This window comes from Crinia signifera, chromosome 8 (assembly GCF_055691185.1).
Source record: "Crinia signifera chromosome 8, ASM5569118v1, whole genome shotgun sequence".
Taxonomy (NCBI): domain Eukaryota; kingdom Metazoa; phylum Chordata; class Amphibia; order Anura; family Myobatrachidae; genus Crinia; species Crinia signifera.
The window spans coordinates 19,988,991-20,003,186 of NC_139224.1; the positions used below are offsets into that span (position 1 = coordinate 19,988,991).

At 50.9% G+C, this 14,196-nt stretch overlaps 1 protein-coding gene across 6 annotated transcripts in view; it reads left to right on the top strand.

The window, feature by feature from the left end:
- The window catches only part of RPUSD3 (RNA pseudouridine synthase D3), a 41,564-nt gene that overhangs the window by 22,956 nt on the left and 4,412 nt on the right, over positions 1–14,196 (top strand). For all 6 annotated transcript variants that reach the window (XM_083155929.1, XM_083155928.1, XM_083155930.1 and 3 more), the window contains 4 exons: positions 9,338–9,507; positions 12,039–12,083; positions 12,433–12,529; positions 12,635–12,742. In XM_083155929.1, coding sequence (XP_083012055.1) covers positions 9,338–9,507; positions 12,039–12,083; positions 12,433–12,529; positions 12,635–12,742 — 420 coding nt within the window. The remainder of the gene's footprint in view (positions 1–9,337; positions 9,508–12,038; positions 12,084–12,432; positions 12,530–12,634; positions 12,743–14,196) is intronic.

The following is a 14,196-nucleotide window of genomic DNA, read 5'->3' on the forward strand; positions in this document are numbered from 1 at the left end:
CCGTTTAGAAGGTTCCAGCTTTCCAAGCGACTTACTACTTTTTAACCTGTTCCTCCCACAGAGAGGGCTAAGTGGGAAAATCCTCCCCTGGCGGATGATCATGTTGCGCGATTAGCTCGCGCTTCAGTACTGCCCATTTCGGATTCTTCATCTTTGAAGGACCCCTCTGAGAATTTCCTCAGGACTGCTTTTCACAGGCAGGGGCCATTAGGTGTACCACGCTTGCCGCGTCATGGGTGGCCAAGGCAGTGTCTGAGTGGGCGGGCAAGGTGGAGAGAGGTTTGTCCGACATCCACTAAGGGAGCCAAGCCCTGCACCAAGCAGCCCTGGGCTACCAGACGTCCAGTGGCTAAACAGGTCAGGGAGGTGGTCTCCAGGGGCTATGCCCTGACATTCCGGTTCCCCCCTCCTCAGTGTTATTTTTGCACGGGTCTTCCAAAGGACCCAGCGAAACTACAAGTGCTACAGCTTTCCATCTGCTCTCTTTTGGACTCGAACGTCATTGTTCCAGTTCCTCACAAACTGGATGGTTCTCACCGTCCTATCCTGAATCTGAAGTCGCTCACTATTTTTCTGCGAGTGACGAAGTTTCGCATGGAGTCCCTGCGTTCGATCATTCTCTCACTGGAGCCAGGGGACTTAATGGCCTCGCTAGATATACTTCACATCCCCATCCGACAGGAACATCAGCACTTTGAGGTTCGCCCTTCGGGTCGAACACTTCCAGTTCAGGGCGCTACCTTTTGGTCTATCTACGGCTCCCAGGGTGTTCACCAAGGTGATGGCGGTCAGGGCTGCACACCTGCACCGGCTTAGGGTTCGGATGATTCCATACCTGGACGGCCCACTGATTTTGGAAAGTCCCCAGATCTACTACAGAGTCATTTGCAGGTCGTGATTACACTTCTGTTATCTCACGGTTGGAGGATAACCTGGAAGAAATCGTTTCTTACTCCTTCCCAAAGGACACTTCACTTGGGAGCTTGGCTGGGCACTCGGTTGTAGAGAGTATATCTTCCAGAGGATAAGATCCACTACCTTCAGAGGAAGATTCATTCCCTTATAGGTCACAGAAGGGTCTCAGTACACAAGTGTATGGTGGTGTCTTCGACATGGTAGAGTATACACAGTTTCACTCGCGCCCACTTCGGCTTTACACTCTCAGCCAGGACAGGAGATCATACTCGTCTAAGGAGTCAATTGATCACACTGCCCCCGAAGGTTCGCCTGTCTCTCACATGGTGATTAAAGACAGACAACTTGTCTCAGGGCCGCCCGTTTTGGATTCCAACCTGAGTCTTGCTTACCACGGATGCCAGCCTACGGGGCTGGGGAGCGGTTTGCAATTCTTAATCTTTTCAGGGTCGCTGGACGGCTCAGGAGAGTCGCCTTCCGATCAATCTCCTGGAATTGAGAGCAATCCTTCTGGCTCTTCAGAGGTTGGGGTCCCTCATCCGAGGGTGCTCTGTAAAGATCCGGTCCGACAGCACCACGCCTGTGGCCTTTATCAACAGGCAGGGCGGGACATGCAGCAAAGGAGCGATAAAAGAAGTCTCCAAGATATTCAGGTGGGCGGAGAAGCAGATTTCTGCAATCTCTGCAGTCTTCATCCCAGGGGTTCTCAATTTTGAGGCAGACTTTTTAAGTCGGCAAGATAGTGTACGCATTCCCCCTGTTTCAACTCCTACTTCGCCTTCTGTGGAAGTTCAGGAAGGAGGGAGGAATGATGATCCTAGTGGCCCCAGATTGGCCCCGTCGAGGTTGGTACGCGGATCTATGGAACCTGTTGGTAGCCTCTCCTCTGAGTCTACCTCTGCGTCCAGACCTAATTTCACAGGGGCCATTCCGACACCCGGACTTGAGTCGCCTGGCTTTGACGGGCTGGCTGTTGAGGTGTCCCTCTTTAGAAGTTTTCCGGGCACTTCAATCGTCTCCTTTCGAGCCTCTGGAGGAGGTGGATCTGAAATTCTGGAAGGTGGCTTCTTGTTGGCTATTTCCTCAGCACGAAGGGGGTCTGACATGAGTGCATTATCATGGAAACCGTCTTTTCTGGTATTTCACCCGGACAGGGCGGTTCTTTGTACCAAACTGGATTTTCTTCCAAAGGTGGTGTCTGAGTTTCACCTTAACCAGGAAATAGTGGTGCCTTCTTTTCCAGGTTCTTCTGAAGCTGAAGCTTCTCTTGATGTAGTCCGTGCGTTGCAGATTTATCTTCGCAGGACTAAGTCAACTTGTAAGTCGGGTTCACTGTTTGTGCTTTATGGGGCCAATAAGAGGGGCTGGCCCGCTTCCAAACAGTCCTTGGCGAGATGGCTCAGATCAGTGGTTCGCCAAGCGTATCTTTCTGCACTGATTACTCCCCCGGAGGGGATTACTGCACATTCTACCAGGTCTGTGGGTACATCCTGGGCCGCTAATCGAGGCGCCTCCGCTGAACAGCTCTGTAAGGCGGCTACTTGGTCCTCTTCCCAGACCTTTATCAAGTTTTATGCATTTGATACCTTTGCATCGGCTAATGCACAGTTTGGTAGACATGTGCTTTCCGCAGTCCAGGAGCGTCCCCCACCCGTGAGGGGACAGCTTTAGGACGTCCCAGCGTGAACTCCTGTGCCCCCTAGTGGACGAAAAAGAAAATAGGATTTATGGTCTTACCTTGATAAATCCCTTTCTTTGAGTCCATAGGGGGCACAGGACGCCCTCCCAGACGCACCTGGTAGCGGGGCTTCCTATGTAGGAAAGTTCCATGGCTTTAGGGCCTGTATGCTATGTGGGGGTGCGTTTGCTCTTCCTTCTTATCTGGCTCTGCTCCTACCTTGGGCTTGCTAACGAAACTGGTGACCCAGGGTCAGGGGGCGGGTTATGAGGGAGAAGGGAGGCAGGGAGCATGCTGGGTACATTTTTGTAACCCTTTGGTGCACGCTCTGCTATCTCACCTCTCATACCCAGCGTGAACTCCTGTGCCCCCTATGGACTCAAAGAAAGGGATTTATCAAGGACAGACCATAAATCCTATTTTTGCATGTAGCCCACAAATGTTAGATAGCTGTACTTTTACACTACAATCAGTTTGGACACATCTACCCCACCCACATCTAACTTTCTCTGCATATCATCTGCCCCTCCTGAAGCGCAGCATTGTGTTACCAAGGTGCATAGTTGGTGTAGTTAGCATCTCGACTAACAAGATGCCGGCAGTCAGAATCCAGACCCAGCATCCCGACAGCGTACCAAACATAGGTATGCAGCAGATGCATAAGCTGCTGGTGGGAGAGGTGGTGTTGGGGGGCTAGGCTGCTGGTAGAGGGTTAGGGTAAGGCATTAGGGGGAGGATTGGAGAAGGGCACTAGGGGTAGGGGTAGGCGTTAGGGTGAGGATTGGAAAAGGGTACTAGGGGTAGGGTTAGGTAATAGGGGGAGGATTGGAGAAGGGCGCTAGGGGTAGGGTTAGGTAATAGGGGGTGGATTGGAGAAGGGTACTAGGGGTAGGGTTAGGCATTAGGGGTAGGGTTAGGCATTAGGGGGAGGATTGGAGAAGGGCACTAGGGGTAGGGTTAGGCATTAGGGGGAGGATTGGAGAAGGGCACTAGGGGTAGGGTTAGGTATTAGGGGGAGTATTGGAGAAGGCACTAGGGGTAGGGTTAGGCATTAGGGGGAGGATTGGAGAAGGGCACTAGGAGTAAGGGTAGGCATTAGGGGGAGGATTTGAGAAGGGCACTAGGGGTAGGGTTAGGCATTAGGGGGAGGATTGGAGAAGGGCACTAGGGTTAGGCATTAGGGGGAGGATTGGAGAAGGGCACTAGGGGTAGGGTTAGGCATTAGGCGGAGGATTGGAGAAGGGCACTAGGGGTAGGGGTAGGGGTAGGCATTAGGGGTAGGCATTAGGGGGAGGATTGGAGAAGGGCACTAGGGGTAAGGGTAAGCATTAATGGGAGGATTGGAGAAGGGCACTAGGGGTAGGGTTAGGTATTAGGGGGAGGATTGGAGAAGGACACTAGGGGTAGGGTTAGGCATTAGGGGGAGGATTGGAGAAGGGCACTAGGGGTAGGGTTAGGCATTAGGGGGAGGATTGGAGAAAGGCACTAGGGGTAAGGTTAGGCATTAGGAGGAGGATTGGAGAAGGGCACTAGGGGTAAGGGTAGGCATTAGGGGGTGGATTCGAGAAGGGCACTAGGGGTAGGGTTAGACATTAGGGGGAGGATTGGAGAAGGGCACTAGGGGTAAGGGTAGGCATTAGGGGGAAGATTGGAGAAGGGCACTAGGGGTAAGGGTTAGGCATTAGGAGGAGGATTGGAGAAGGGCACTAGGGGTAAGGGTAGGCATTAGGGGGAGGATTGGAGAAGGGCACTAGGGGTAAGGGTAGGCATTAGGGGGAGGATTGGAGAAGGGCACTAGGGGTAAGGGTAGGCATTAGGGGGAGGATTGGGGAAGGGCACTAGGGGTAAGGGTAGGCATTAGGAGGAGGATTGGAGAAGGGCACTAGGGGTAAGGGTTAGGCATTAGGGGGAGGATTGGAGAAGGGCATTAGGGGTAGGGTTAGGCATTAGGGGGAGGATTGGAGAAGGGCACTAGGGTTAGGCATTAGGCGGAGGATTGGAGAAGGGCACTAGGGGTAGGGGTAGGCATTAGGGGGAGGATTGGAGAAGGGCACTAGGGGTAGGCATTAGGGGGAGGATTGGAGAAGGGCACTAGGGGTAAGGGTAGGCATTAATGGGAGGATTGGAGAAGGGCACTAGGGGTAGGGTTAGGTATTAGGGGGAGGATTGGAGAAGGACACTAGGGGTAGGGTTAGGCATTAGGGGGAGGATTGGAGAAGGGCACTAGGGGTAGGGTTAGGCATTAGGGGGAGGATTGGAGAAAGGCACTAGGGGTAAGGTTAGGCATTAGGAGGAGGATTGGAGAAGGGCACTAGGGGTAAGGGTAGGCATTAGGGGGTGGATTCGAGAAGGGCACTAGGGGTAGGGTTAGACATTAGGGGGAGGATTGGAGAAGGGCACTAGGGGTAAGGGTAGGCATTAGGGGGAGGATTGGAGAAGGGCACTAGGGGTAAGGGTTAGGCATTAGGAGGAGTATTGGAGAAGGGCACTATGGGTAAGGGTTAGGCATTAGGGGGAGGATTGAAGAAGGGCACTAGGGGTAAGGGTAGGCATTAGGGGGAGGATTGGAGAAGGGCACTAGGGGTAAGGGTAGGCATTAGGGGGAGGATTGGAGAAGGGCACTAGGGGTAAGGGTAGGCATTAGGAGGAGGATTGGAGAAGGGCACTAGGGGTAAGGGTTAGGCATTAGGGGGAGGATTGGAGAAGGGCATTAGGGGTAGGGTTAGGCATTAGGGGGAGGATTGGAGAAGGGCACTAGGGTTAGGCATTAGGCGGAGGATTGGAGAAGGGCACTAGGGGTAGGGGTAGGCATTAGGGGGAGGATTGGAGAAGGGCACTAGGGGTAGGCATTAGGGGGAGGATTGGAGAAGGGCACTAGGGGTAAGGGTAGGCATTAATGGGAGGATTGGAGAAGGGCACTAGGGGTAGGGTTAGGTATTAGGGGGAGGATTGGAGAAGGACACTAGGGGTAGGGTTAGGCATTAGGGGGAGGATTGGAGAAGGGCACTAGGGGTAGGGTTAGGCATTAGGGGGAGGATTGGAGAAAGGCACTAGGGGTAAGGTTAGGCATTAGGAGGAGGATTGGAGAAGGGCACTAGGGGTAAGGGTAGGCATTAGGGGGTGGATTCGAGAAGGGCACTAGGGGTAGGGTTAGACATTAGGGGGAGGATTGGAGAAGGGCACTAGGGGTAAGGGTAGGCATTAGGGGGAGGATTGGAGAAGGGCACTAGGGGTAAGGGTTAGGCATTAGGGGGAGTATTGGAGAAGGGCACTATGGGTAAGGGTTAGGCATTAGGGGGAGGATTGAAGAAGGGCACTAGGGGTAAGGGTAGGCTTTAGGGGTAGGCATTAATGGGAGGATTGGAGAAGGGCACTAGGGGTAAGGTTAGGCATTAGGAGGAGGATTGGAGAAGGGCACTAGGGGTAAGGGTAGGCATTAGGGGGAGGCATTAGGGGGAGGATTGGAGAAGGGCACTAGGGGTAAGGGTAGGCATTAGGGGGAGGATTGGAGAAGGGCACTAGGGGTAAGGGTAGGCATTAGGGGGAGGATTGGAGAAGGGCACTAGGGTTAGGGTTAGGCATTAGGGGGAGGATTGGAGAAGGGCGGTAGGGGTAGGCATTAGGGGGAGGATTGGAGAAGGGCACTAGGGGTAAGGGTTAGGCACTAGGAGGAGGATTGGAGAAGGGCACTATGGGTAAGGGTAGGCATTAGGGGAGGATTGGAGAAGGGCACTAGGGGTAGGGTTAGGCATTAGGAGGAGGATTGGAGAAGGGCGGTAGGGGTAAGGGTAGGCATTAGGGGGAGGATTGGAGAAGGGCACTAGGGGTAAGGGTTAGGCACTAGGAGGAGGATTGGAGAAGGGCACTGCTGAGACTTCTTGGGTCTCTGGCCCACCCTATGACCCAAGGGGTCCTGCTCCTACCTCCGACATTGGAACTGCTAAAACTATCCGGCAGCTACCTAGTAACGGGTGGAGGGGGGGGTTGAGCTGCAGAAACATGGGGGGAGGCTGAAATGGCCGGGGGTAATGACTGGAGATTTTCCTTAATTTGCAAAGATCCTTGGTGTCGAGCATGGTCCATCGAGGGAGGGGATATGGGGACACCACAGTATATTTCATCTCCGGGAGGGGCTCTTGCCTGCTTCGTCAGTCCTGTACCCCACAATTTTGGATGGCAGCCCAGCGCCGGGCAAAGTTCCGGAAAAACCCTGTATAAGTTTGTGCATGGGCCCCCTCTACTGGCAAAATGGCGCCAGCGTTTGCATTAACAGTCGCTGGCACAGTGCTACAGTATAATCTGTGCTATCTTGTGCATCCTTAAATACAGGACTGGTACAGTAACTGGGGAATGGCGCCATGGGACTTTGTCCTGGAACGGGCATGGGTCATAAGTCGACAGTCAATAGGTTGACCACTATTGGTCAACAGGCCAAAGGTCAACACATGAAAAGGTCGACAGTATCAAAAGGTTGACACAAGCAATAGATCAACTTGGAAAAACACCTTTTTTTTGGAAAAAAAAATATGTGAAAACTCATGTCGACCCATTGCATGTGTCAACCTTCTGACCATGTTGACTTAATGCATGTCGGCCTTTTTCATGTGTCGACCTTCGGTCTGTTAACCAATAGTGGTCGACCCATTAGACTGTCGACCGTGATAACGTACTGTATAATGAATGAGGCAATTTAGCTCCACTTCTACTGCAGCACATCCTGTTGCTGCCAGCAGGGGGAGCTCTGGGTCTCATAAAGTCTCCGTCCTGCGTTCTCTGGGCATGCGCTGTAGAAGCCGCAAGATGTCAGCTCCCAGGCAGACGGCATGAGCAGAGGTCTGCAGCTCAGGTGCTTTGGATGCAAGGGGCTGTAGTGAGACAGTCACAGAGGAGACTGCGGGGATGGAACTCCTGTCCAGGCAGCTGGCGGTCAGCAGGCTCTGGTTGTCTCATCATGCTTGTCTCAGGTCCTTCTCTATAAAGTACAACCTGTCACTGCCCTGGTAAATGCACCCGCAGCATGTCACTTGTTGTGCCTCATGGTTGGGAACGTATGTATATATAGTATATGTACTTGCCTATATAACATTAAATGCCCCAGTTATAACTGCATGATAATTGGGTGCTTGTGTATTATCACGGCGCCCGATTTTACTACGTACGCAAACGTAGTGAAATCGCATCGCATGCCATTATTGTATGGCATGCGATGCGATCAGATGCGATTTTACCTGTTTTAATGGCATTTAATAAACTATACCATTAAATGACATATACTGTCATTCATTAACACCCCCCCCCAGTATCCACGTTATCCCGAAGCATGGCAAGCGGCGGCGGTACGCGTCCGCCCAACCTTTTCATACCCCCACGCTTTGGGCTCGGTGGCTCACTGCGCTTGCCGCACTATATAAAATCAACTCCAGGCCGTCGTGGATAGTGGGGGTATGAAAAGGTTGGCCGGACGCGTACCGCCGCCGCTCGCCACACTTTGGGATGACGTGGATAGTGGGGGGGGCCTAAATAAATGACATTATATATCATTTAATGGTATAGCACATTAAATTAATTAAATTATTATATGTGCAATCGGAACCGATCTGATCACATCGCATGCCATACAATATTGGCATGCAATGCGATTTTTTTTATCGGACCCGATTTTTGTAATGTATTCGGTACTTATGTATTATCTGGGCTCCCATGTTAAATGCACCCCATTTTTTCATACCCCTACTATCCAACTACGCATGGAGCTGATTTTATATAGTGTGGCGAGCCACCGTGCCCGAAGCGTGGCGAGCGGACGCGGTCTGATAAGAAAAACGGGAGCCCAGATATTACATAAGTACCATGTATTCACTGACAGAGAGCAGTGAATACATTACATAGGAAAATTGCATCGCATCTCATCGCATGCCATCCAATAATGGCATGTGATGCGATTTCACTACCCTGAATAGCCCAATACGCAAATGCCGTAGTGGGCGCCGTGATAATACACAAGTACCGATAATTGTTATTGGAGACCCGTTTATATTCCCATAACATGCCGACTGTACACATTTGTCACAATTGTCTCTGGTGCTTTTATTAATACACACTAGATGAGTTTATAAAAGATATCTCTCAGAAAGTCCCTTCTGTACACCTACTAAGCCAGGCCTGGCCAAGCTGTCGCCCTCCAGCTGTTTTAAAACTACAAGTCCCAGCATGCCCTGCCACAGTTTTCTATTAGGGAATTTTAACATTGTGGCAGGGCATGTTGGGATGTGTAGTTTCACAACAGCTGGAGTGCCACAGGATCGCTGGGCCTGGTCTAAGCGATATTGTTTATTAACTCCTCTAGTGTGTATGCTCAATAGCGTTAACGATGCGCACTCTCGTCAACGCTCCCCTGTCGTCTGTGCATGCAGCTCAATCTGAGTATATTGTCAGCGACTGCAATGCATTGTGGGAGACCCTGTGATGTCACTGGGATGCAGACAGGATCCCAGCAGTTGGAGGGGGTCATTCAGGTGCGGTTGCACATGCGGTATCACACCTAAAGTACAGCTTATCAGTACTTTGCATGCGCAGGATCCATACTGTGGGTGGGGAGGGGTGGTATGGCCGTTAGGATTAGGCTGCGGGATGGTTGGGATAGGGGTTGGTTTTAAAATTCTTACTGAGATCTGCCGGGATTACCATCTTGATGGCCACGATTCTCTCTTATATACTGCAGCGCTGTTATTTCTTTTGTTGAAGGTATCACGAGCATTTAGACACACGGAACCGAAGAGAGAAAGGGGCAAAGTCTCTTCAACAGAAAGAACAGAAAGCAGGAATCCTGCGGAGCCCAGGAGTCATCCCGGTTGAAAAAATGACCAAGGAAATGATCTGCAATCTACTAGCGCAGAATGTTGTGTACAGAGAAGGTACGCTGGCGCAGACGTAATGCGAGCTGGGAAAGTCACGTAAATGGATGCACGCACTAGGAGATATGCTCTGGGTGCTGGGGAACATGCTATTATATAACTCAGGATGTGCCTCCCTGCTGTCTCCATTCTCATATCATGATGTCTTAGAGATGCCGACAGTCGGAAAACCGACACTAGTCAGTAGACTGTTGCCGGAATTCTGTCACCGCTCACAATGCCGCGACAGGAATCCCAAACATAAGTTTGCTAGTATTGGGTTAAGGCAGCATGGAGGAGCTTAGATTTAGGGTGGGGGGGTTACTGTTAGACTATATGGGGCTGGAGGATAGGCACTAGAATGGAGGGTTAAGGTAAGGTGCTAAGGGGTTAGGCCAGGGGTTCCCAAACTATTTTGAATCACGGCACCCCTGGGCATCAAAAAAAAAATAATTCACAGCACCCCTCGGATAAAAAGTTTCTTATTGAGAAATTTAGAATAAAATAAGGAATGGAATTGTGTTTATATGGCATTAATTATGTGGGAAAGGAAAAGGTTCAATTCTGTTTGTTCACCTAGTTTATGATTGACAGCCACCAGCACTGGCTTTGCCTATTACAATGACTATAAATAAGTTGCATTGCTCCTGAACCACCACCCGAGACACCCCTGTAAGGGTCCTGATGCACCCCAGGGTGGCTAGACACACAGCTTGGGAACCACTGGGTTAGGCACTATAAGAATGGTTAGGTTAAGGCTGCACAGGGGAGGAGGGTTAGAGTTGGGCTGCAGGCACAGAGGGTTAGGGGGTATCGGCAGATGGTTAGCAAGAGTCAGGATTCTGCGCATCGGGATCGCTATCTTCTGATCGCTGGGATTTCGTACCCAACCCCTCACATCAGTACTTTTTTCACATGCAGTCCTGTCCTCACTGAAACATCACTCATCTCCTGATATACTCTGTGCTGCTGGGGACCCTGCTCCTCCCACTATATAACACTCAGTCTGTGGCTTCCTGCTGCCTCCATTCCCCTCCTCACATCATGTCACTGCCCCTGTCACATGTTTCCATGTCCTCCCTGACACATCACTCATCTCCTGATATTCTCTGTGCTGCGGGGGGACTCTGCTCCTCCCACTATATAACTCTGTCTGTGGCTTGCTGCTGCCTCCATTCCCCTCCTCACATTATATCACCGCCGGGTTGGGATCGTTTGGTCGAATGCATTATGGTCGAATGTCATTACATCGAATCCATTAGGTCGAATTGCTAAAAGGTCGACATGACTCTAGGTCGACATGGGAAAAGGTCGAAATGATTCTAGGTCGAAAGGTCATTAGGTCGACAAGGTCATTAGTTCGACATTGTCTAGGTCGACATGGACACAGTTTAAAGTGCACTGCATCCCCTCGCATCGCTCGCTGCGCTCGCAATGCGTCGGGCACGGTGCCTCGCTACGCTCGGCACACTATTTTATTCTCCCACCACGCCCTAGTGGATGGTAGGGCATGAAATACCGCCTGTCAGCACATGTCGGCTCAAAAAACAGTGAAAAACCCCATGTCGACTTTGTGAATGTCGACCTAGACAATGTCGAACTAATGACCTTGTCGACCTAATGACCTGTCGAACTAATGACCTTTCGACCTAGAATCATTTCGACCTTTTCCCATGTCGACCTAGAATCATGTCGACCTTTTAGCAATTCGACCTAATGGATTCGATGTAATGACATTCGACCATAATGCATTCGACCAAATGACCGCATCCCGTCACCGCCCCTGTCACATGCAGCCCTGTCCTCACTGACACATCACTCATCTCCTGATATACTCTGTGCTGCTGGGGGTCCCTGCTCCTCCCACTATATAACACTCAGTCTGTGGCTTCCTGCTGCCTCCATTCCCCTCCTCACATCATGTCACTGCCCATGTCACATGCAGCCCTGTCCTCACTGACACGTCCCTCATCTCCTGATATACTCTGTGCTGCTGGGGAACCCCTGCTCCTCCCACTATATAACGCACAGTCTGTGGTCTCCTGCTGCCTCCATTCCCCTCCTCACATCATGTCACATGCAGCCCTGTCACATGCAGCCCTGTCACATGCAGCCCTGTCCTCACTGACACATCCCTCATCTCCTGATATACTCTGTGCTGCTGGGGACCCTGCTCCTCCCACTATATAACTCCCAGTCTGTGGCTTCCTGCTGCCTCCATTCCCCTCCTCACATCTTCAGGTGCTATGGATAATTTCTCCACTTTATCGCCCTGAGGTGGGTATTCAATCTTGGCCAGGACTCACCTGTCGATAACAGTTGCTGGATTGTCGAATCTGTGGCCAGTTTTGACTATCGATGGCCGTTTCTCACAGATCCATGGACTTTCTGACTGTCAAAGGTTATTTCAGAATCTTCTCAGAAACGGACAATATTCCGGCCTGTCCGCTCTATCATCTGAGATCGAATACCCCCCTCCTAAGTGTTGATACATCTCCCCTAGAGGTTTTGGTTTATAGCCTTTACTGACTACAGTTTTCTCCTATTCCCAGGTCCACTTGTGGCCATTAACAAACCACAAGGATTGTCTATTACAGGTAAGAGCCTATCTGGATTTTATTCTTATAGTACCTACCATGGACACTGGGGGGCATATAAAACACTTGTTAGATAAGACAATTGAGAAGCGCCGCTGTGCAATTCAGGTTCCGCAGCAGTTAGGAATATTAACTCTTCGGACCACTTGCTACACTTCCATTCCCCATACTACATATTGTGACACAGGATGTGGACACCATGTAATAGGTAGCCTTCAGTGTAACGTATGGGTACCTCCTACCAGTGTTGTGTATATGGATATGATAGTAGGACTGCCATGCCTTCAGGCCCTTAGTATACGTCCATCAGGGTGATGGCTGCTCCCTACTGCTATTGTCTCCTTTGCAGGAAGTTCCGAGGAGACCTCTGTGGTGTCCCTACTCCCAGAGCTGCAGCAATTACTGCAAACCGGGTCGGATCTGAGGGTGGTAAAAGCGGCACCAAAGTATGTATGTGACTCCATAATACCGTCCAGCCAGAGGGGTCTTATGGATCTCTGTGAGGCTTAGGATGCAGGTCTTGTGGTTCTTATCATTTGTGTTACCTACAGACAGAGCTCCGGACTGGTCCTGCTCTCCACCTGCCACGCCACTACGAAGAGATTAGAGGATTATTACGCTCTGTGCCGGAAATCGAGGAAACCATTTACAACGTTCTGGTGAGTGAGGAGGAGGCGGTGTACCACAGCTCTAAGTCATGGGTTACCTATAAGGAGGAAGCTGTGTACCCCAGCTCTAAGGAGGAGGCTGTGTACCCCAGCTCTAAGTCCTGGGTTACCTATAAGGAGGAGGCTGTGTACCCCAGCTCTAAGTCCTGGGTTACCTATAAGGAGGAGGCTGTGTACCCCAGCTCCATGTCCTGGGTTATCTATAAGCTCTGTGTCCTGGGTTACCTATAAGGAGGAGGCTGTGTACCCCAGCTCTGTGTCCTGTGTTACCTATAAGGAAGAGGCGGTGTACCCCAGCTCTAAATTATGGATTACCTATAAGGAGGAGGCTGTGTATCCCAGCTCTAAGTCCTGGGTTACCTATAAGGAGGAGGCTGTGTAGCCCAGCTCTAAATTATGGATTACCTATAAGGAGGAGGCTGTGTATCCCAGCTCTAAGTCATGGGTTACCTATAAGGAGGAGGCTGTGTATCCCAGCTCTAAGTCATGGGTTACCTATAAGGAGGAGGCTGTGTATCCCAGCTCCATGTCCTGGGTTACCTATAAGGAGGAGGCTGTGTACCCCAGCTCTAAGTCCTGGGTTACCTATAAGGAGGAGGCTGTGTACCCCAGCTCTAAGTCCTGGGTTACCTATAAGGAGGAGGCTGTGTACCCCAGCTCCATGTCCTGGGTTATCTATAAGCTCTGTGTCCTGGGTTACCTATAAGGAGGAGGCTGTGTACCCCAGCTCTGTGTCCTGTGTTACCTATAAGGAAGAGGCGGTGTACCCCAGCTCTAAATTATGGATTACCTATAAGGAGGAGGCTGTGTATCCCAGCTCTAAGTCCTGGGTTACCTATAAGGAGGAGGCTGTGTAGCCCAGCTCTAAATTATGGATTACCTATAAGGAGGAGGCTGTGTATCCCAGCTCTAAGTCATGGGTTACCTATAAGGAGGAGGCTGTGTATCCCAGCTCTAAGTCATGGGTTACCTATAAGGAGGAGGCTGTGTATCCCAGCTCCATGTCCTGGGTTACCTATAAGGAGGAGGCTGTGTACCCCAGCTCTAAGTCCTGGGTTACCTATAAGGAGGAGGCTGTGTACCCCAGCTCTAAGTCATGGGTTACCTATAAGGAGGAGGCTGTGTACCCCAGCTCCATGTCCTGGGTTATCTATAAGCTCTGTGTCCTGGGTTACCTATAAGGAGGAGGCTGTGTACCCCAGCTCTGTGTCCTGTGTTACCTATAAGGAAGAGGCGGTGTACCCCAGCTCTAAATTATGGATTACCTATAAGGAGGAGGCTGTGTATCCCAGCTCTAAGTCCTGGGTTACCTATAAGGAGGAGGCTGTGTAGCCCAGCTCTAAATTATGGATTACCTATAAGGAGGAGGCTGTGTATCCCAGCTCTAAGTCATGGGTTACCTATAAGGAGGAGGCTGTGTATCCCAGCTGTAAGTCATGGGTTAC